This window comes from Solanum verrucosum, unplaced genomic scaffold (assembly GCF_900185275.1).
Source record: "Solanum verrucosum unplaced genomic scaffold, falcon-dt-bn FXZP01000182.1, whole genome shotgun sequence".
Classification (NCBI taxonomy): domain Eukaryota; kingdom Viridiplantae; phylum Streptophyta; class Magnoliopsida; order Solanales; family Solanaceae; genus Solanum; species Solanum verrucosum.
This window is the reverse complement of record NW_026020378.1, coordinates 6,318,409-6,342,328: the sequence shown is the minus strand read 5'-3', so window position 1 is coordinate 6,342,328 and position 23,920 is coordinate 6,318,409. Positions and strand designations below refer to the sequence as shown.

General features: G+C 34.3%; 1 protein-coding gene across 1 annotated transcript in view; it reads right to left on the bottom strand.

Annotated features, from left to right (window-relative positions):
• Positions 1-16,714, bottom strand: part of LOC125838817 (helicase and polymerase-containing protein TEBICHI) — a 39,663-nt gene extending 22,949 nt beyond the window's left edge. Inside the window, exons 1-10 of the mRNA XM_049517846.1 lie at positions 16,664-16,714; positions 15,930-16,354; positions 15,623-15,809; positions 14,663-15,538; positions 8,596-8,660; positions 6,872-6,977; positions 6,581-6,781; positions 6,198-6,398; positions 495-656; positions 164-403 (exon numbers count right to left, since the gene is read on the bottom strand). Of these exons, the coding sequence (XP_049373803.1) occupies positions 164-403; positions 495-656; positions 6,198-6,398; positions 6,581-6,781; positions 6,872-6,977; positions 8,596-8,660; positions 14,663-15,538; positions 15,623-15,809; positions 15,930-16,354; positions 16,664-16,699 (2,499 nt within the window). The 5' untranslated portion in view covers positions 16,700-16,714. The remainder of the gene's footprint in view (positions 1-163; positions 404-494; positions 657-6,197; positions 6,399-6,580; positions 6,782-6,871; positions 6,978-8,595; positions 8,661-14,662; positions 15,539-15,622; positions 15,810-15,929; positions 16,355-16,663) is intronic.
• Positions 16,715-23,920: the final 7,206 nt, after the last annotated feature.

Below are 23,920 nucleotides of genomic sequence, written 5' to 3'. Positions count from 1 at the left end.
AGATGAATGCAGACTTACTCCAAAATAGGGAAAGAGAACCCACCCACCCAAACAAACAAAAGAAAAAACAGGAAAACCTAGAGAACTAAAGAAAACATTGACTGTAACACGTAAGAATCAATAAACGTACTATAACAGCAAAAGAACTTTAAAATGACATTACCGTGAGTCCAGCATGGTGATAGGCAACACCGGCAGGAAGAGTCTCTTCCAGAATAGGATCCAACCCAGCTGGAGATCTTCGTAAAGCATCAATTGCAGAAGTAATATCAATTGACTCATTTTGGCCGCTCAGTTGATTCAAGGAAAATCTTTTAAGATGTTTCGCCACATGCCTAGCAGTAGATTCACATCCTTTGCGACTTGAGCAGAAAATTAGCACTGAGTTGCCTTCTTGGACAACCTAACAAATCTCAGATTGATATAGTTTTCCTTCTATTACTTCTCTCGACAAAATAAAGTTCTACTAACAAAAGTAAAAGAGAAAATTATACCTCATTGCAGAGCTCCACAATGTGATCTGGATCTTTACCACCAAGATCAGCTGCTTTCGAGATTGTTCTGACAATGTCCATTTTTTGGTTATAAATTGTGTTACCTACTTTTACATATTCTTCCAATGGAACAGGCCGAAACTCCGTCTGATACAAAGCTGCCTGCAAGAAACAACTTCGAGAGCTTCACGAGACATTCAGGATAGAAGGAACAAAGAGGCTTATTCCCCACATTCACATGCATAAAGGACAAACAGGTACAGTACAAGACTGGAATAAAATTAAGTTAGAACTACACCAGAGTCGGTGATCCAAATCGCTTTAAAGTAAGATGATCTGTAGCATCAATTGTTCCCTTTCCTCATGTGACAATTAACAGGGAAGACCTCAGATGATTGTTTTAATTAAGTTGAACAATATGATATAAAAATTCTAACAAATCAAAAGAAACTTGAGATTGAACCGGCACAATTAGGACCCAAACATGTGGATGGACTAAAGAGAAAGGAGAGTGTTGCTGATTGTCAAAGCTATGAGAGAAGGAAGAACGGGCATGTTTACCAAGTTGGCATGACTAACATTCGTCCCAGGTGAGACAAATCAAGATTTATTTTTAAAAAGATTTAAATAGATTAGGATATTTCAACCTCATATGCAGTAGCTCGACGGAAACAGGGCAAGCTATGGGTGACTTCAAAAATGGGATGATAAAGTCCATGTGACACTTCAGGTACCAATTATCCAACCCATATTGTGGACATGCCTGGCAATAGGGTGATTGAGAAAAGTGCCTAAACAGTTACACATTTGGGAAAACAACTCATTGGTATTAGATTAAAGGGACAGCCTGAAAAATATAAGACTAAATTTGAAGTCAAAGAAGGATGGGAAGAAGCTTGACCTACTACGGTTGCCATAGTTCAGGACCCCTTATCAATGTGAATGTTGGAAAAATTGAGCAAAAGAAATAGTCATAAAGAAGTAGTTATTACCGGAGATATGAGGGGAAGCTCTTGAGCCAAGAACCCAAGGCACAATGAAGATTAAGATGCATAGTTAAGGACCTTTCAAAAGAAAACCATTTTATGTTTTTTCCATCTTCACAATTCACGCACAAAATGCTCTTTAATACGCAACTATTGTCATCCAAACTTACGACAATCTATCACCTTCATGCCTTTGCTATAATAATAATTGGTGTGCATAGTGTCCATTCTGCTTTTTGTATGCCCTCAAGTACTGCAACTAGGTTAGAGAAAATGACAAGCAACTTCATGGGAAGGAAAGGAGGAGGAAGAGAAATATCATTTGGAAGTTCAAAAAGAACCAAAGCCCTAAATTTTGGTGAGAGGGGGCACAGGGGGTCTAGAGATTATTTTCAAACCTTTAACATAACACAATTGGATAAATGGATATTGGAGTAGAAATGTAGAAAATGTCATGGAGAAGGATAATAGTCACAGGTATGAAGCTTCTTTTCATCTTTTTGTCATACGTGATGAATATGAAGAGTTAAGCTATAATAATCCGTCTGGTCGTTCTGAGTAAACAATTGATAAAAGAAATTGGGTCAGAAAACTATTGGAATAGTGACTAAAAACTTTTTAGCCTAGGCTAACCTCAGACGGAATCTGAGCGAGGTAAAGTCGAGGCAATCCGGGAAAGGATTGGATGAAATGTCTAAATTGAAATTGGTTTTCTATTAGCTAATGCGTTAAAGAGTTCATAGAGCTTTTTGGAACTGAATTCAAGTGAGTAAAACTGACTACGTCAAAATTTTGAAGTGTGTTCCGAAATAAGCTATTTTGGAGGAATTTTTGAGGTCTTGTCCTTTACATGCCGCTATAGCGGCATGTCAGCCGCTATAGCAGGATTTTAAAAAAAAATTGATGAGGGCCGCTATAGCGAGATTGGGGTTTGATTGGGCCACTATATTGGTAAGTCGCTATAAATGTAGGAAAACCCTCAAAATCGGCCATAATCATCCAAGAACATTTTGGAAAAGAGAATGGGCGACCTACAGCAAATATCATCAGCTTTTCAACAGGAATCTTCATAAAGGTGAGTAATCTGATTCCCTACTTTTGTAGTTCGATTCCTAGGCCTTAGAGAAGGCAATTGTGGCGCTAGGGGAGGGTTTGGATTCATCCTAAGGTGGGGAAAACTCCGGTTTATGACGATTTTAGGCTGCAAGACCTTGGATTATTCTTTAAAATGTTTGTTCTTGATTTATTTACCGTTATTCACTAATTTAACCATTTTTTTGAAACTGACCGTTATTCACTCATTTAACCATGGGATTGATAGTTTAGGTGAATTAATGGTGAGAAAACCCTAGTTTGGGTGGAATAATCATGAGGTTGGCCCAGGGGCGGCTCAACGTGATTGGGCGCCTAAAGCGATATTTCAATTCGGGGCCTAAAATATAATCAAACCTCATATACATATTTATTCAAAATTTATTTTTCTTACCCTATTTAGATGAAAATTATTAGTATTTTAATTATTTTTTTTTAGTTATTAGTTTCAGGTAAGATTTTTTCAACTCAACATTGAAAAACATCCTTTTAGTGAGACAATTATTATATGAATTGTTAACATAATTATACAAGTAATAAGTTGATAAATATTAAATAGAGATAAGATTTAGAACCATAGAATTTGACGCAAGAAGTTGATGACTTGGTATACCCCATTTTAATATGATTGTAGTAATGCTTGAGACTAAAATTTAAAACGAAATAAAAAAGAATTTGTAATTCACTTTGTTCCACACTTTTCACTATTAATTCTTATTTTTAACAATGTACAAAAGATGTTAAAGTGGGTAAATTAATATATTTTAAAAAAAATTATACTTTTTATCATAAATAATCAATTTTTTCTATAAAATTTTAACACATAATTTATTCTTGATAAAAATTTGGGGGCCTAAGGCAAAAGCCTTATTTCCCAAAGCATAGAGCCGGCCCTGGGTTGGCCTAGAGATTAGGATTTGGATATAATCCAAACGTAGACCAATTGTGATTTATGTTATACTTGTGTTATTATTTTAGACCGAGAACAAGTTAAAGTTTCACAAAAGATCAAAGGTTTGTGATCAGACTTCTGCAGTAACTGTTTGGCACCAAGGTAGGTTAGGTTTTCTTAACTAAGTAGTTAGACCTGTTTCCAATTGCATAATATCTTTAGATTGTTGGAAGATTGCATGCATAGGCTTTCGGGCATGGAGTCTGGATGGTTGAATGTATGGTTAGTTGTGATTTAGACTAATGATGAATTTGATTTGTTATTGTTGGCATTATGATGTGGATGGGTGTTATACTGGGAAGGTAATTGTGGGTGATTGGATTATGAGTAAAGATATTCCGGAAGGATTTATGGCGGGTAGGCGATGGTTGGTTGTGTTTGTGTTATGTGTATTATTATTATCATTGGATCAGGTGTCACGCCGACACATATATATATTATTATTGGATCAGGTGCCACGCCGACACATATATATTATTATTGGATCGGGTGCCACACCGGCACATATGTATATTATTATTAGATTGGGCGCCATGCCGGCAAATATATATATATATATATATATATATATATTATTATTATTATTAGATCAAGTGTCACACCGGCACATATATATACTATTATTGGATCGGGTGTCACTTCGACACGTATATATATTATTATTGGATCGGGCGTCATGCTGCACATATATATATTAGTATTGGATAGGGTCCCACGCCAATACACTAACCGTTTGTGTGTGAATTCCATGAGAGTCTTGTAATGGGATCACTACATGTTGATCCATAAGTGATCGGATTTGTGTTTAAATGTTGGGACGGTTCTTGTGTAGACCAAGGTTACATATTAAACATTGTAGATAATGTTTTAGGGATCTTTGATGGTCCGAGTATTTGAAGGTTGTGAGGAATCAGGTATGGCTTGTTGTGTTGAGGTTGTTCATGATTATTATGTATATCGACTCAGGGTGAGGACTTGGAGTCCCACTTATTTTCTAATTGTGATTATAATCACATATATATATATGTTTGCTAAATTGTGGTTACTTGTTTGTATTTTGTATAACTGGAGTGTTGTCAACGCAAGGTGTTGGCATGAGAATTTGCGGGACAGTAATAAATTCATTATCAAAGTAGTGGTGTTCTTGTATTTGGGGGAATCTCTATGTGATAGAAGGGTTAGGCTATGATCTTATATGGAGTGGAAAGAGGGATGAATGTTTAAATATTAGAGTTGACAGCAGAAGGAGGTGGTGTGACTTGGGTTAGAGTATATGGAGTCCTAATCTTACCTTCAAGTTGCATGTTTCTTTGATTATTTGCATGATATTATATGGTGGGTTTGGATCGACCAATGATGCCTACTAGTACGTGTTGTTTGTACTGATACAACTCTTGTTATGTCACTTGGCATAGTTGGGATCCAATAATGTTTCTTAGGTGGGGACGATGATGATCTTCGACAGCTTCTACTTCTCTTTCCTTATGGTGGGAGTTGTGTCGTGTTTTCTTTTATACATTGTATCTTCTTAGTAGCTCTTGTACCGATTTAGACTAGTTCCTTGGGGAGGGTTTAGTGTGTTTCTTCACAAAGGACTTTGTTTAAAAATCAAGTTAAGAGTAATTCCATACTTAAATAATATGTTAGATTATGTTTTATTTATTTCCGCATTGCTCATTCTTAAATTGGGTGGTAAGGGTTCTCCTATCTAGGTGTCAGAATAGGTGTTCGCAAGTCGCAATGCCCAGTGGGTCTGGGTTATGACATAAGCAATGGATAGCTGTCGGATGAGATGACATACTCTGATGAGGTGAACCTAAAGGAAGGGGAATGTGAAGGGGAGGAAAGGTTCACTAAGTACGTTGGTTATACTGTCATGTACAGGGAAAAGGATTACTTTTTGGAAGGATCTGTTGTGTGATCAAATGACTTTGAAGGATGGCAACACAAAATTTGGAGTAGGTGGGGTTGAGGAATTCCTAAGGGAACTCAATGACTACTTAGCAGAAGGAGATGGATCACAAAAGGTAGTATGGTGGGTTCAAAGCAAAATCATTCAAGGAAAGCCATTTTACATGGACTTGTTTGGAAGGAAGAAAACAGGGGCATACCAATTGACCAAATAAAGTACTCAATTTTTCACTCAATCTTGATGACGAATAATCTGAAGAAGAAGGAAATAGAGAGGACATGGATCACTCCATGTAGTGAGCTAGTGCTGCTTGTGTAAGGAGTGTCATGAGCAACAAACTACTGTTTATTAATATTGCAGCTTCACAACATAGATATGGACCAATTCTGTTTGTTTCGCATTGTTAGAGGAAGAAAACTGGAAGCTTGGAGAACAACAACATAACATATCTTTTGATTTATTTGGAATGCAAAAGGTAGAAACTTGTTCAAGAAAAGTGAAAATGGCACAAGTATAAATAGATTATTGTTGTTCACCTATTTGACCTAAGGATATGTAGAAGTATAAAATGATCATTTTTGTTTTACGTAAAGCTTTTGGTGTAAAAAGAGAATCCCCTTCTGTATAGATAGTTGGACAAACTTTATGGATGACAGGTTGAGCCATGTATCCAACTTTTACACACTTCTGAAACTGCCATGGGATGTTACCCATAAAGATTTTAATTGAAAAGAATTACAAAGCTATGAATTTCATCTTACTTGAAGCCAATCTGCGACTGCTGTCACATTGGGGAGAGTTGCACTCATGCCAACAATTTGGAGACTGCCAGCAGGGTCAACTTTTCCACTGCTCGTGCCTGAAGTTTCTCCACTGGATGACTCTGTATTTCCTTCACCAGATGCATAGCGAAGCTTGGTCAACATCAACTCCAATAGATAACCCCTATTCTGGTCTCCAACCTAACATGAAAACAACTCAAGAGACCAGATGAATAAATGCATTTAATTACGAGTTCCAGCAAAGACACCAAAACAGCAGCTCCGAGCAAACAGAAAGTGAACTTAAAATTATGGAGAGGTTTAGCTTGGATATCATCAAAATAAAATAAAACAATAGTAGAAAAGAATTTCAAAGTCAATACCATGTGGAGTTCATCAATCACTATGATACCAAGCTCTGACAAACGGCCCTCTTCTAGCAGTCGGTTAATTAAGGAATTTGCTTTCTCAATAGTGCAAACAGCTATAGCGGTATCCTTTGGGAGACTACCACCTCCCTGATTACCGTAATAACTGCGAACCTGCTTTCCAACTGGTTCCAGAAGGACCTCAAGATGTTCTGCCTGAACAAGTTTAAACATGACACTAGACGAAATAAATATACTATATATGCTACATATATGCATATTGAAAGAGCTAAAAGATAACCTCACCTTCTCTGCACAAATGGATACATATGGAAGTACAAGAAGACCCATTTTTCCAGATGATAAGATTCTCCGTAACATTAATATCTCAGCAACAAAACTTTTACCAGCACTACAGAAAATAAAAATAAAAATAAAAACTGGTTAAACAACAAAGAGACACTATGACATCTGTTGCCATTGCTGAAAGGACTAGATGCAGGATTGGACAATTGGGAGATAAGAACGTTGTCCTCCAATAAAAGACAACAAAAGATTATTATAATAGTGACAATCATGTAATAATACTAGGAGAACAAAAATACAACATTAGCAACATAAACAGCAACGAAGATAACAAGGAAGAGGGTAGTAATAGTTTGTTTGTGGATTGGCATTCATTTTGGTTATGTAAGAATTTTTCAACTTCCTAACAGAAAAAAAAAACATGAATATTCTGAGCAGCAAGCAATATGTAATGACTTGGACCAATTAAATGACCCGAGAACACAAAAATTCAGAGCAGCAAGCAAAATATAACTTGGACCAACTTAAATGGTCCGAGAGCAAGTATGGACCTCATAAGTTTTTACAGAGAATAAGATGAAACGGACTTTTTCTACCAGCACTTACTGTCTCCATGAATAACAATGTTACTAGGTAAAATGGATGACAGCAAAGATTCATTCACAATGAGTAGGAAAAGAAGAGGAGCACAAGATCACCCCATCCACCGCGGTAGGTAAAAAATCAAACTAATGTACTACTACTTTAAAAAGATCAGTTACAGAAATAGTGTGGATTAGCACTTTGTTCGATGAATAGATTAAGCAATCTTCAAGACACTAATACAACTCAACCAGGCTTTACATTAGTAACAGATGCTCCAAATTCCACCACTTCACAAACTTATAAAGCTTCCAACATCAAGTAGTTTTAGAATAAGATTGTTTCGCTACTTACAATGCCTAACTGCGCACGGATGACACGCACAAATCAAGAAATGGTCCAAGTTTTTCAATTTCATAAAAAAAGTAATACCTAAGACCATTTCCAACGAAAAAATTGGTGTTTTAGTGCTCCAACCCAACACCGATTCTTACACGATTTTAGTGTGTGAATAGTGTTACACCAAATTTGGTGTAACACTATTCATCAACACTAAATCTCTTTTTAATTATTTTATTATAACTTGTTTCATAAAAAACTTTTGAAAATATAAATAATACTAGAATAATAGTATAATATTGAAGAGAGAAGAATACAAAGAGAATATTCTTTTTTAATGTAAAATTTAGTGTAGTGGGTTGGAGATGGTTGACACTAAAATAGTGTTGACACTATTTTAGTGTAAAATTTGGTGTTATGGGTTAGAGATGCCCTAATGTATGGGTCCTAGGTCTTTGGTCTAATGGTAAGAGCACAGCATGTGATATGTGAATTAGGTGCATGCAAGGGATTCGAACCCTGTCGCAGACAAAGGTTTAGTATTTAAGTGGAAAGGGTAGAGGGTGCGCGCTCATTATCCATCGAGTTTCAAATCATATGCCGCTAGCCCTCGGAGTTTCTCGGTTATAAAAAAAAATGACTAATATATATGGTGTGGATATATTTCTTCACAATGCATTGTTTATTCTAGCATTCATAAAACTATCTTCTTCATGTAACTAACAAATTTACAATTAACGAAAAGCATCAACATCATGAAGAATTAAATATGTTTAATAAGAGTCCAAATTGCTCATACAGACCTGGTAGAAGCACAATATACAAGATTCCGGTTGTGCAAGACTCCATCCACTTGAAGACAATCAACCTGCAGGATGTAAAATGAATCTCCATTGGACTGTAAAGAATAATTTGTTCATACTTAAACTGACAACAAATTTGATCTCTTGAAGAAGCCTCAACCTCTGAAGTCCTAAATACCTCCAAACAGAGTTCATCACAGAAACAAGTAAACAATGGGGAACAAAAGCCACAACGAAGCTTCTATGAATCAAAGCACAAAACCAGTAACCAAATGCTAGTCTAAGCAAAATGGAACTATGCAAAGGCATAGGTGGAAATACATTTTACTCGGGATGAGTAATCACCCCAACCCTACCCTAAGTTAGTGTTGCCCATATGTAATGCAAGAATATATAATTAAAACACATACAACTATATAAACAACAACATACCCAGTGAAATCCCACAAGGGGTCTAGGGAGGGTAGAATGTTCACAAGACCTTACAACACCTTACAACAGTGTTCTCAAAGGCGATCGCCTTTGCACATTTGGCGAATGGCGAGGCGCTACCTTTGCGCCTATTACTGGCAAGGCGAGGCGACCTTGAAAATGGCGAGCAAAGGCAAGGCAATGGCAAGTTGCGAGGCGAGGCGCTAAAGGCGTTGCCTTTTCTAATTATTTAAAAAAAATAGGCCTGATTTGATAATTAAAAGGCTATATTAGGGTTTATTTGGAGTTTTGGACAAACCCGGCGTTGTTCTCCCTTTTTATCTCTCCAATTCGCAATCATGACACTCTTCTCCAGCTTCGCGACTTTCACCAGGTACTTCTTCTTCTTTTTTCTTCCGTTCTTCTTTCTTCTCTGCTTTGTAGCCTTCAGCAGGTACATTTTCAATACTTTTTTTCTTCTCCTTCTGCTTACATATGCAGTAAGCAGTATGCATAGTCTCTGTTTTTTTATTTCTGCAAACTACTTGTGAAATTAGGTCTTGGGCATAACTCACAAATCTCATAGCCACCCAAATTAAAAAGAATTTCCACGTGCTTGGCCCATGAAAAAGAATCAGCCCACTGAGGGGGCGTGTCGAGAATATCATTAACTAATAAAAAGTGTGCTCTCCGTCTCAAAAATAAAAGTGTGTTCTCTCTAACAGCTTAAGCTTTTAGATGAAATGGTCACACACTTCAACATAGTATCAAAGTAGGACCCATCTCACCCAATGTTGGGGGGCCCACAATTCAAAATTGCCCATGCACTAGATGTTAAGCACTGGCGTGAGGACGGTGTTAAGGAATGACAAAAGTTCCACATTGGTGGTTAATAAGATGGGTGGACTCCTTATAAGGCTTGGGCAACCATTCTCCCTTTGAGCTAGCTTTTGGGGTGTGAGTTAGGCCCAAGACCTAATATCACATGGTATCATAGCAGGCACAGATCATGGGATCGAATCTCACCACCACCCAAATTAATAAGAATTTCCATGTGTTTGGCCCATAAAAAAGAATTAGGTCTGCACATGAGAGGGCGTGTTGAGAATATCATTAACTAATAAAAAGTGTGCTCTCTCTAACGGCTTAAGTTTTTAGATGAGATGGTCACACACTTCAACACTACTGACAACTGCAATCTGTCTATTTGTAAAAAAAATCTACTCCTTCTATATTTATTTCTACCAAACTCATTTTAGTTTTATACTAATTCTACTATTAGTTTTTGAATTGAAATATTTGCTTATATGTTATTGCTATTGAGATTTTGGATGTTTATATGTCATTAAATATTTGAAGTTTTTGGTATTAATTGGCGCCTCAATTCAAAAAGGTGAGCGTCACGAGGAGAGGCAAACCCTTGTTGCCTTTTGCCGTCCAAAACATTGTCTTACAACTATATGGACAAAGAAACTAAAAAAACTAGAATTAAGTATATACGAAGTAAAAGTCATGGCATCTAAGTTCAAAAACCATTTAAGTTCTTAATTTAGATGCAAAGATGCATATTTATGTTTATAATTCAGATATATGAATTAGTTTTCTTATACTAAATTTCTAGGCATAATACCTCGAGACCCACCCACTCACACCTTAGTCGAACTTCATTGATGAGATGTTTGTTTTACATACGAGTGGTACTTGGAAGCTTGTCACCCTTCCTGCATGTAAATTTATTGTTGGTTGTCGTTGGGTTATGCATTCAAAATTGGTCTAGATGGTCAGGTTGATCGGTTTGAGGCTCGCCTTGTTGCCAAAGGGTATACTCAGATATTTGGGCTAGATTATAGTGACAATTTTGCTCCGATGGCTAAAACAGCATATGTCTGTCTTTTTCTATCTATGGTTGTCGTTCGTCATTGGCCTTTTCATCAGTTGGACATTAAGAATGTTTTTTCTACATGGTGATCTTGAGGAAGAAGTCTATATGTTGCTTAGGGGGAGTCTAGTAGCCTTGTATGTCAATTGTGTAGGTCACTCTATGGTGTAAAACAGTCTCATCGAGCCTAGTTTGGGAAGCTCAGTAGAGTAATTCAACAGTTTGGTGTGACTCGTAGTGGAGCTAATCACTCGGTGTTTTATCAGCATTCTACACCAAATTGTGTATTTGATAATATCGTTATTACCGGCAATGATCAAGATGGTATCACTAATTTGAAGCAACATCTCTTTTAGCATTTCTAGACTAAAGACCTCGGCAAACTGAAGTATTTTCTAGGTATTGACTATCGAGATTGCTCAGTCTAGATCAAGTATTGTGATTTCTCAAAGCAAGTATGCCTTAGGCATTTATGAAGAGACAGGAATAATGGGATGTAGACCTATTGACACTACTAGGATTCGAATGTTAAACACTTAAACTCCTTCTAGGATAAAGGGGAGCCACTCAGTAATCCTAAAAGGTATAGACGGTTGGTTGGAAAGTTGAATTATCTCATAGTGGACTAAACATGGCATCTCTTTTCTTATCAGCGTTGTAAATCAGTTTATGACTTCCTCTTGTGATAAGTCATTGGGATGTAATTGTTCGTAATTTCGATACATAAAATCAGCTTCCGATAAAAGACTAATCTTCTAGGATCAAAGCCATGAGCAAATCACAGCTATACAGACCTGATTGGGCGGTATCACCCTCTAATAGACATTCTACATCCGAATATTATGTTCTAGTAGGAGGTAATTTAGTATCCTAGAAAAGTAAGAAACAGAGTGAGGTTGCTCGATCAAGTGTAGAAGTAGAATATCAAGCAATGGTTATGGCAACCAGTGAGCTAGTTTGGATCAAATAGTTGTTGAGAGAACTAAAAGATGGAGAAATTGGTCAAATGGAACTTGTGTGTGATAATCAAGCAGCCCTTAATATCGCATCAAATCCGGTGTTTCATGAGTACTAAACATATTGAGATTGATTGTCACTTTGTTAGAGGAAAGATACTCAGAGAGATATTGTTACAAAAATTGTGAAGTCAAGTGATCAACTTGCAAATATCTTCACCAAGTACCTCACTAGTCCTCATATTAATTAAATTTGTAATAAGCTAGGTACATATGATTTGTATGCACTAGCTTGAGGGAGAGTGTTAGAATAGGAATAGATATATATACAATCCTACTTAGAATAGGAGTAGGAATAGGAATTATATGTAGTATCCTACTTGGTAAAGGATTGTATTATAGTGTATATAAATAGGGTCTCTGTGTAATAATGTAGATACACAATTCAATAATATTCTTGTCCAATATTTCTCACACTTTCCAATGGGCATAATCCCAAGGATGCGACATAAACAATTAATATTCACTTTATTTTAATTATTTTTTCAATTTTGTCCGTATATTTATTATTTATGCTTGTGATTATTAATCTTGGACTACACATACATATTTGTATTTTTCTCCCTCACTCCTTTTTTCAATAATGCCCACATTTTATTTGCACTTAAAGCCCCAAAGGATCTTAGTGCTTTTTTGCGCTTTTCGCTTTTGAAAACATTGATTATTTTTAACTACATGTGTTAACTTTCATCTAATGTACATTTTCATCTATGTTTTTTACTCCTTTTTGGTACACTTTTAAGTTATGGTAGAACTGCTCTTGTCCACGAGCGTGACCATGTAAATCATTTGACCCTTTATTGCCCGTTATTGTCATTACAAGTTGTTTGATTTAATTTGGCACTATCCCGATCCAATCCTAACAAGTAATATGACCACATCTTTTTCGAGAAAGAAGTACCATGACCATATCTTTTTCAGAGAAAGAAAGTACCATGACCATATCTCCAATGTACTCGATCAAAATTGCCACTTATATCTATCTACATGTCCATTCTGATCTCTCCCTATAAAGACCCATTGGTCATTTGGAATCCCTTGAACCAAGGCATCCATACTTCTTAAACTTCAGTTTTAGGTTCCTTCTCAATTCTATATAGGAACACATGCACTAAAAATGTTAGTTGTCTTTTTTACCCTTTGATAAGTAATACTCATGCTTGTCTCCTTATCACATACTACTCATAACCAGATAATCCTATAATTGACTCTTTTAACATCTCAAATTTGTCTTTAAATCCTAGTTATACAATGATTTTCAATCCATTCCTATTTACTATTTAGTCTATTCCATAATACCATAATTTGTAGCATGTATTGCAATCTCTCGCCTTATTGCTTGTCCATTTAGTCTCCTGTAAACAAGAGATATCAACTCTCCTCTTTAACATAATCGCATATTCCATTGGTTTCCTGTCAATGAGCCTATGTTTCAACTACCTATCCAAATCTGAATATGTTGGACCAAGATGTGGGGACCTTTTGTCTTGCACCACATCTGGGAGTCAATGAGGTTGAACTAACTTATGTACCACACATGTTCATAAAGTGGGGAACCCTTGTTCTGCTAATACTATATACATGTTTGAGGATTTTCCACTAATTAAAAGAAAGTCAAATGTGACCAGCTTATTTGAGAATGATGCATTGTTATTATTGTTGTTACAAAAGAAATCCAAATTTGCAAATGACCATTAAGGTAGCGGTTGCTAGGCCCATGCATAAGGGATAGGATGAAAATGAGATATTATCATTTACATTTGATAGAAACTTGAACTCCGAATTGAATTAAGTGTAGGGATAGATAATCTGCAAATTCCAATATTATTTTGTCCAGGAGTCGGTGAGATGGTGTTGAATTCAATGGTTAACAAAACTTGACACTAAATCAAGAAAAAGACAATTTATTTTGACCTTCATATACAGATGGTTCAAGACCAAACCCAAAATATTTTTTTCTTCCTCCGCTCTACCTCGCCTCACTAGAAGCAATAAAGTCAACACTCCATCAGGTGACACTTCTTAAACCCTTGCAACTTCCCATCTCTCTCTCTCTCTCTCTCTCTCTCTCTCTCTCTCACACACACACACACACACACACTTCTCCCCCTAATACATTAAAGAAGGTCAATAGTTGTTTTCATTTTCTATAACAATTTTTCTTCACTCCCCCACCCCCCAAAACAAGATTTATATGATCTTCTTATGCTATTTTATTCTACCAATTTTTCCCATTGATACAAAATCCCGACCAAGTCAAACTTTGCTTTTAATATGAGATTTTTTTCCCTTCTCTTCAAGAAATTATTTGTTATTTGCTAAATGGTTTATCTTTTTTCTCGATTTTGTATCTTATATCATTCATACAAATCACAATTTTTTGTATTATGGAAAATGCATAAGAAATTACAACAAAACCAAAACAGTGTCTCAGAGTTGAAAATTGTATACAACACTTCGATGAACACAAAATTTGTTTTGGGGGCATGTTGTTGTTGTTGTTTGGTACAATATGCCTATTCGGTCTGAATAAAACCTAGAAGTCAACTAATGAAAAATCATATTATGTGTCAAAGGTTGCACTAATTAGACAAATAAAGATACAGTTATCTACTATGTTTACACTCCAGACTGTACAAATGAAGATCCAATGCATAATTGATTGCAAAGGGGTCAATCAATCACTCCAGATCTATAAAATATGAAGCTTCTTAAGTCTCACAAGCCCAAGACAAGATTAAACTAAAGGTAAACAGCATACCTGCCATGAGTACAATTTTGAAATCCCCTTTTTCCTGTAAATGTTGCATACTTCAGAAGGTAGCCAATGGTTGAGATCTGAATGATTCTTTAGTGGTGCAATACTTGAAGGAGTGTTGTCTTTACTTGATAAGGAATTAGCTGTATAACTATTAAGTTTCTCCGGAGGTGTTGTTGATGCCATTATATCAGTACCCTGGATAAGCACATCCTTACCCTTAGAAACAGGACATTCTGGAGTCTTGTTTTGAACTTCAAGGATATTCCCTTTTGCTTGAGCTGCCTTGTGAGGGCTAAGAACAGGATATCCACTCAAACTTAGATGATCTTGGGACCCGGTTCTTTTGCCACTAATAGTCAGGATATCCAAGTTACTTCTGTGAGATTGTACAAAATCGAAATTTTTTTCGTCAGAGGCAAAATCAAAATGCTTAACAGGCATTGGGGATTTCTCTCCATCCAGATCCTTTCCCAACTTCCTCAATGAACCAACAGCAGAAACAATGCCGGCATCAGAAACTGTCTCTATACCTTCATTAAGTACTTGGTGAGACTTATTGCCACACTCTCCGTTTCCAAGACTATTGGAATTGATTACCTCATTGTGATTTTTCAAAGCGTCGGACTCAAGTGCTGCTTGAGAAGAAAATTTATCACTTCCCTCAAACAAACCATCAGCAACTTGAATTGCTTCATTCCAAAATGCTTCTCCGGGTGAAAAAATGGAGCTACCACGAGTTGAATTGGGAGTAACTCCAATACGAAGCTTTGTAGATGTTGAACCAGGTGTCTCAGATTCAGTTGACCCAATGACAGGTACATTGTTACATTTTCTCAAGCTTATCCGAGCTTCACCTGATGTATTCCCCTCTGTTATCTAGCATAAGATGCAAATTCTCACTTGAGTTGAAAAAAAATCGGTGAATCGATATTGTGGTATGTGGAAAAATATAATACCTACCTCAATAGAATTTAAAGCTGCGCACTCAGAATTAGATCTTCTGTTGATGTTAGAATCATTTTCACTCGAGATGCAGCGGATTCTCTTTGCATTCTTACTATCCACCTCAAGTAAGGGAGGGCCACCACTCCTTTTACTACCACCCTCACACTGTGCTGAAGGTAAACTTAAACTAGATGGCAGTTCACTGAATTCAGGAAAACATAGAAAAGTTACCAAGTTAAACAACATGAGACAAATCCAGCCTAGCAACCACATTAGCCACAAAACCAATCACCACCAGGAAATCAAGAATAAAAGGCATTACCTGCAATATAATGACAAAAAGTTCGTAGCAAACTGCTTAAGTTCTGAGTTTCCATTAACCTGTGTAGTAACCAAGACATCTTTTCCATGACCTCTATTTTCAACAACATGTGAGTCGGAGGGAATATCAGACTTCTCCTTCGAAGTTTTTGCTTCAGTAGTTGTAGATTGTGCTTCGACCAGAAAAGTACTCTCTTTATTTTCATCTTTTACATATGGACCGATCTCTAACGTCAGGTTTCTCTTAACCGGTGTGCCTCTAGCTATGTGTGAAGATTTACTATCATCCTGAGAAGTCACTAAATACCCATTCAACGAACCTTTCGTGGAAGGAGACCCTTCCTGTGTAGTCTTAACATCTTTCTTGGCTCTTGTAGGTTTCAAACTCGGTGATAAGGACTTCCTCTTCTTTTTCGAAGCAAAGAACTAATATAACAGTAGTCAACACAACAACAAATACCAAAATTAACCATATATTAGAAAGGACAATCCAAAAACATCAAACCATGATAATAAAGGAATTAAGAACTAAAAAATTGAAAATAAAATTGCCCCCATCATGTGGAAGTGATGCAAGATGGATTTTTGAAGAATCTACTACAACTGCTCAATTAGAAATTAGGGTTGGGCGATTCAATAGCATTATACGGTTCCTAAATCATAAAAACTGAAAACAAAATATGGAAAAAACTAGGGTTTTTAAGGAGGGGGAAATGAAAAGAAGAATGTACAAACTTGATCAATGCGTGCTCGAGGAGTATCAGAAGCCATGAGAAGAAGAAACCCAGAAGAAGATTTGATGATTTGGTTCAGAAAATTGTGTTCGCATTCGTGGATTTGAAATTGGATTTTTTGTTCTTCTGGCTACGCTGCAAAGTTTGAAGCCATTTGAAACTATTAAGACCGCGCAGAAAAGAGCTATGGGGGAGGAGAAAGTATTTGTGATGTTCAAATGTTGCAATTGTTTTCCAGTTATGCCCTTGTATTTTAGAAAAAATATTCTTAATTTTGTAATATTCAAAATTGATAAATCCTAGTAGTGATAAAAGACGTAAGTTTACCCTCTGTTTGGATCATTGTTACCCATTGTATAGTATTGTTATCATACCTATCATATTTGTTTTGATTGCTACTTGTAATCTATTATATTGTATTGTTAAATTTCATTATTACATAACAATGAAAAACCTCATTTTATGGAAGAACCGATTTGGTGTGTTCCCATTGTTACTTAATTTTTTTCCAATTATGTCCTTGGTACTTTTTACCAATTACCCTATATTATTTAATCTTACTCAAACCTCATACCAAGCAACTACTACGTTACTTTGTCTCCTTCTAGGTTTGGTTGTTTAAATTTGTCCTTCCTCTTTCTTCTTTATTTAAGCATAAGTTCTTCCCTTTTGTTTCATACTTTGGTCTCTTTCAACATATTGCTTTATATGTTTTCTTAAAACTATAATTAAATCAATCTAGATACAAACGTGATGATAAAGTTTGATATCTAAGAGAACTTTAGGCCAGCCCATGTGGCGCCACCACAAATCAGGATTCCTTTTAATATATTTATTTTCAAAACTAGCTTTTCCCTCCTCTTGGAAACCTTCACAACCGTCACCACCATCTTACAAATTAAGCCTCCACAAAATCTTACATATGTATAAATATCAGCCTCTTTGAACTTACTTAAGCAATTAATTGTCAGATACGAATATAGGGCCAAAATGCATATGTATACTTGCATTGTTGCGTGCATTAGTCTATTGTTTCTCTATAAACTTACTTTCCCTTTGGTGATTTGAATTAATCCTTTTTTTTTTGTTAGGGTGGTACAATATAGATTGAAGGGCAATGTCATTTATTAGAGCTTTAAATTGATATTTGAAGTACATGTTGTTGGATGTTAAAAGATGTGAATGAAATATGAAGAGTTACGACTTTCATGAAAAATTGCGACTTTTATAAAAAGTTGTGACTTTTATGAAGAGTTGCGACTTTTATGAAAAGTTGTGAACTTTTCAAAGGGTTGTAACTTTTCCGAAAAGTTGTGACCTTTCCGATAAGGCACAATAAGCATTTGTTCACACTACCCTTTGTTGTCTATAAATAAAGAAATTTCCTTTCATTTTAAAACAACGAAAATTCTGAACTACTTCTTCTTCTGACAATTAAATATTCGTGTACTTTGCTCCTATTGAGTGGCTCACTAACACCATTATTTTTGTATCAATACACTGATGAATAGAATCATTTTATCCTGAGGGGATCGATTCCTTTAAACCTCGGGTACTAGAGGGAAATAATTTCCTTAAGAGGATACTATGCATTCAGTGGGCTCGATTTTTTCCTTTTTATTTCATTCTATTGTTACAGATTCTGGTATATTTTTTACAGTCATTAATTTATGTTATTAATTGTTGTTTTTGAGTACATGCTTTAAACCTTGTTATTTATGTTTCTGCAAAGTTATTGTTATAAGTATTTTTTTTAGTACATATTAAATAGCACACATTAATTGAGTATTCACGCAAGTTTTCTCTACTGAAATTGTTGAAGGTACAATAAAAATCCCTTAAAGATCTATACTATCATCTCTTGAAGACAAAATACAAATTTGGTATGCCTTTGTAAGAACATAAAGACCTTAAAAACATTTTCGTTCTTTGATGTGAGAAGTGAACCATCAAAAGATGACAAGAATTAATAAACTTTTGACATAGCTTCAAGGATGTTGTGTCGGATGACCTATAGAAGAATATGACTAGAGTGGAGCCTCTTTTAATCCCAAAGACATAGATAACTACATAATAAATTAATTGTTCATATTCAATATGAAGTATGGATAGATTCTCAAGTTTACTGCAAGTTATAAATATTTTTCTTGAAGTAATAGATGTGTTTCTCGACACTGCGATTGGAATAGAAGTGTAGTTTCAAATTGAATTTCATCACTTTAGTATGCTGATTTTTTAAAAGCACCCAAACAAATTGAATAGTTTTGTATAATATTGTTCTCTTTCAAGTATATATGACAAGTTGAATTGTTGTCCAATATGATACATTCTTCCTTTAATTTTCTATTTTAATAATTTCTTATGATACATTTAAATTAGGAACTTTAAAATGATATATGCAAAGCAAAAGGTGTGTCTGAACTTTCTACACGTTAAATTAGAATATTGTTTACTTTTTTAACCTTTTGAAATTTATTTATCCCTTCACCAGCTATTATTTATTTATTAGAAAATTTAATATCTCAGGTTGATGTTCATTTGATTCCCCAAAAACATCAAATAGAAATACATTTTGGGAGCAAAAGGATAAATTATGAAATTATTAATCTTCGTTACTACGTAATCTTGCATATAAGATAATATAGTGTTTTAGTTTTAATGACTGATAGATTTTAACTATTATTTTATAAATTCCGTGATACTAAATTCTCTCGCGAGGCGCGGATAATTTTACTAGTATAACTATAATTGGTGATATAATTTTATGTTATTTTCATATGACATAAAAAAAATTGCATGATTGTATTGTTATTTAATTAGTAATTGTTGATAAATTTAGTATTTAGAATAATCAAGGACATTTTAGTATATTTAATTAGTACATTAAGAAACTTTTGCAAAACCTTAATCACTAGACTAGATCTTCCACTTGTGTTAAGAGGTCTCAATGCTTATATATATATATATATATATATATATATATATAAGGGATATCGTTTGACACCCCTTGGTCAAGGGTGAAGCCGCCCATAAATACAGTACAGTACAATACAATACATTATGAAACAATGAGTAACAATGATCCAATAGGGCGGACAGTAGAGGACAAACGGTTGTGGCGAAGCGAGGCTGAGAGGATAAAAATAAAAAGATGAGCGGGGATATTTAATTGAAAAAAAATTAATATAATATCATACAAATCAACCTTACTTTTCTATAATAAGCACTTCTTGAAGCTTTTTTCTAGAATTCATATTATTGCATTGGTCTTCGAATACGGTACATTGTGAATCCTGGATTGTGAGGACCAGTGGGTTGGGATGCACTATTTCTTCCATTGTAAATTATTTAAGTCCTATTTGTCATGAATTTTATAAATTATGAAGGATAACAATTTTGAAATCATTTTTATATTGAAATAACATTTGTTTCTTTCATTGTAAATGGTTTAAGTCTTATTTGACGTGATTTCTATAAATTATGAAGTGTAACATGTTTGAAAATATTTTTATATTGAATTAACACTTTTTGAATCTATAAAAGTGATTTTCATTTTGTAATGTCTTTACCAAAAACTATGAAAGAATTGTTAGTTAATCTTTCTCAAATGGTTGAATTGGCTATGAAGGCAAAGGTTGATAATTTGAAGTGTTTTGGAAAGTTATTTGTGTTAATTAAGATTAGCATCAAATTAAACATATTTTTTGTAATGTCAAAAAATTACACGTATCGATGTATGTGTAGAACCTACCTTGTAGCTTGGAACTAGGGGTGTTCACGGGTTGGTTTGGATCGGTTATTGGTCAAAACCAAAACCAAACCAACTTAATCGGTTTTAAAATTATCAAAACCAAACCAAACCAAATATAATATACATTTATCGGTTTGGTGATTATCGGTTTCGGTTTGGTTTGGTTCGGTTATTAACCATACACAAAAATAAAAGAAACAATTCATTTAAAATGTGAAAAAAGTGACAACAATCCATTCAAAACGAAAAATAGTTAGAATGACTTAAATTACTAAACTTTCAATCACTAAACTTACTATCAATAAAGCTTTAAAATTCACAATATTGGCCTAGAAGGAAGAGCCAATAACATTTTCAGTCCCACAAAGAATTGACATAGACACTCACATACATGAAATCAATAAGATAAATGTTTCATCTTGGGCATTTTTGCTTTCAATAAGTAAATTATAAAGAGATTTTAATGAAAATATGTATAAGATCTTTAAAATTGTTTATAAAAATAATATATTAAGTATGTATATTAATAAAATATATGTATATAATTTATCAGTTCGGTTCGGTTATTTCTTCGGTTTTTTTCGAATAAAACCATAACCAAACCAAATACTATCGGTTTTCAAAAATCTAAAACCAAACCAAACCAAACCCAAATAAAATCGGTTTTATTTTATCGGTTTGATTTGGTTTTTCGATTTGGATCGGTTTTTATCCAAACCATGAACACCCCTACTTGGAACTATGGAAGAGTGTCGTATGAGAAGATACTATTGTGCTATATTATTAGTATGATTAGGTCAATTTGTACGACATATTATTGAAGACGACATGAGCAAGTAGGATAAATAATACTTGCCTCTAGGTTCATAACCTAGTTGATTTTACATCTCATGTCGTTGATGGTATATAATTTTTCGATATGATAGAATTTCACATGGTTTTGATTAAATTTTAATGCTAATGCTAGGACTTTGAAGTGCGTTTTACCTTTATATTTTATTTCATTGTATAACGTGGGTGTTATACCCCATTTTAACTCGAGGTCTAAACGGTGTACAACATATTGGTGAAACTTAATGCTATTTTAAAGAGTCGCCACCTAATTATGTTAAAGGTGAAAACGGTGTACAACATATTCACTGAAAGTCGTTGGAGTCTTCTCTTGAAAGAGGAAAGGGGAAAAGGAAGGGAAAAAAAGGGAAAATTGTATATAATAGCAAACTATTAATTCAAATTAAATACTATAAATATACTTTGATTTAATTGTACCCTATAACAAACTATTGCTATTTTCGCCACTATCCCTAGTGGAATCTCGCTCGCCACTCTCGTTTGGTGGCAGTCTCGCTGGCCTCTCTCGCTTTTATACAAACACAAATGTATAAAATGTGTTTATGTTGGTATAAAGCGAGAGGAAATTGTATATATACATATATTTTCGTTCCCCTTTCTCCCCTCTCCCAGATCTCGCTCGCCACTCTCCCAAATCCCGCTCGCCTCTCTCGCTTATACAAACAGAAACGAAATGTATAAATTGCGCTTCTGTTTGTATAAAGCGAGAGAAAATTGTATATACACATGCAAATACATATATCTTCGTCCTATACACTTATAATTATACAATACAAATATTTCCCTGCCCAATTTTCTTTTCCCTTTCTCTCTTTCTCGTTTTATACATACACATATTATACAATTGATCTTTTGTATACAACTGCTTTCTTTTGTATATGTATAACGAATTATACAACTGTCTTCTTTGTATATGTTTAGCGAATTATACAACTGTTTTTTTTGTATATGTATAGCGAATTATACATATATATGTTTGCTATGGAGCGTAATTATGCAAACTTTGCTATAGCATACAAATATGAATTTTGTGTTTGCTATATGTGAAAGTTGTTAAAAAAAAAAAAAGATTTAGGGACTTGAAGTTTTAGACTGGGGTTGAAAATTACTTCATGGGCTCGTTTGGGCTAAATATTTGAGTGGATTTGGGCTGGGTTTTTGGGTCGAATTTCGGTCTATTTTTCAGACGGATTTTAGTGTAACAAGTGGGCTGAAACGTTGGCCTGAATTATGGGTCTTTTCCTTCTTTTTTTAAAGGGCAAATTACAGAAATCACATACTTTTAAAGCAAAATTACAATTTATCCCTTAAAAGTTTATAATTACAGAAATGCCTCAAACGGATACAATACTATAAGCGCTGATACATTAATCGGATGCGCGAGATACATTACATTTTATACATGATACACTAATTTGATATACATTTTATACATGATACACTAATTTGATATACATTTTATACATGATACACTAATTTGATATACATTTTATACATGATACATTAATCTCATGCACAAGATACAATAATATAAACGCTGATACATTAATCTGATGCGCAAGATACACTAATCTGATGCGCAAAAATGAGGGATTTTGAAGATTTGTAAAACTTATAGGGGATAATGGTAATGAGTAAACTAAAAGATTGGATTTCTGTATTTTTTCCTTTTTAAATTATTTTGGACTTCTAACTTAATAACTAATATATATACATATATGTTATAAGATGACAAATAATAATTTACAAAGTAAAAATATCAATATTATGATTTTACGCTAATATAAAATATAGATACAAAATATCGATTTATAATTAGCAAGATTTGAAATAAAATGACGATAATCGATTACTTAAAAAAAAAGGTGTAAAGAGCTTGTAATAGTAATTTTGATAATAAAATATATAATTTTAGTAGTAAATAGTCGTAGTAGTAAAAATAGTTGCGAAAAAGGATAATTTGATACGTTATTAAATTAGAAACTCGAAAATAATACATTAGAAGAAAGGAGGGTTAAAATTCGATGTCAACAATGAGAATTAATAGAAATACTCTCTTATTTATCAATGCCTATGCATATCACTTGATTTAGTGATTTCTTTTAATTTTATCTCATTTCATGGGAAACGGTTGTATGACATATATTAGGCATGCGGAGCTTATGCCTTTTGGCCATTTAACTGTTGTTTTATGATTATGTGTTGATCATCTTGAATTATGCGGTTAAAAAAGTTTAAGCTCTTCCAATCGGATACTTTTGATGAGATTCCACTACTTTTTGTAAAGCTTAAATAGCTATATTTTTTGAATCATCGAAGTTTGTCTCGATTTTCTATTGACTACCGTAATGTTTGTCATAAAGGTACAACAAACAATAGCAATTCTTTATGATTGTAATTATGATTGTTCATATCGAATGGATGTTTGAGACTCTATTAATTTTAGAGAAAACACATAAAAAAATCTGAACTTGGTCGGACAACTTACTTTAGAACTTAAACTATACATGTGTTTAAATACCCCTAAACATCTTTAAATTAAATTAAATACAACCCTAAGGACTGACGTGGCAAAGAGAGTGAGTTCACTCACCTAATAGCGTGTGAAAAAATTAAAAAAGGAAAAAAAAATATAAAATCATACAAATGACATTT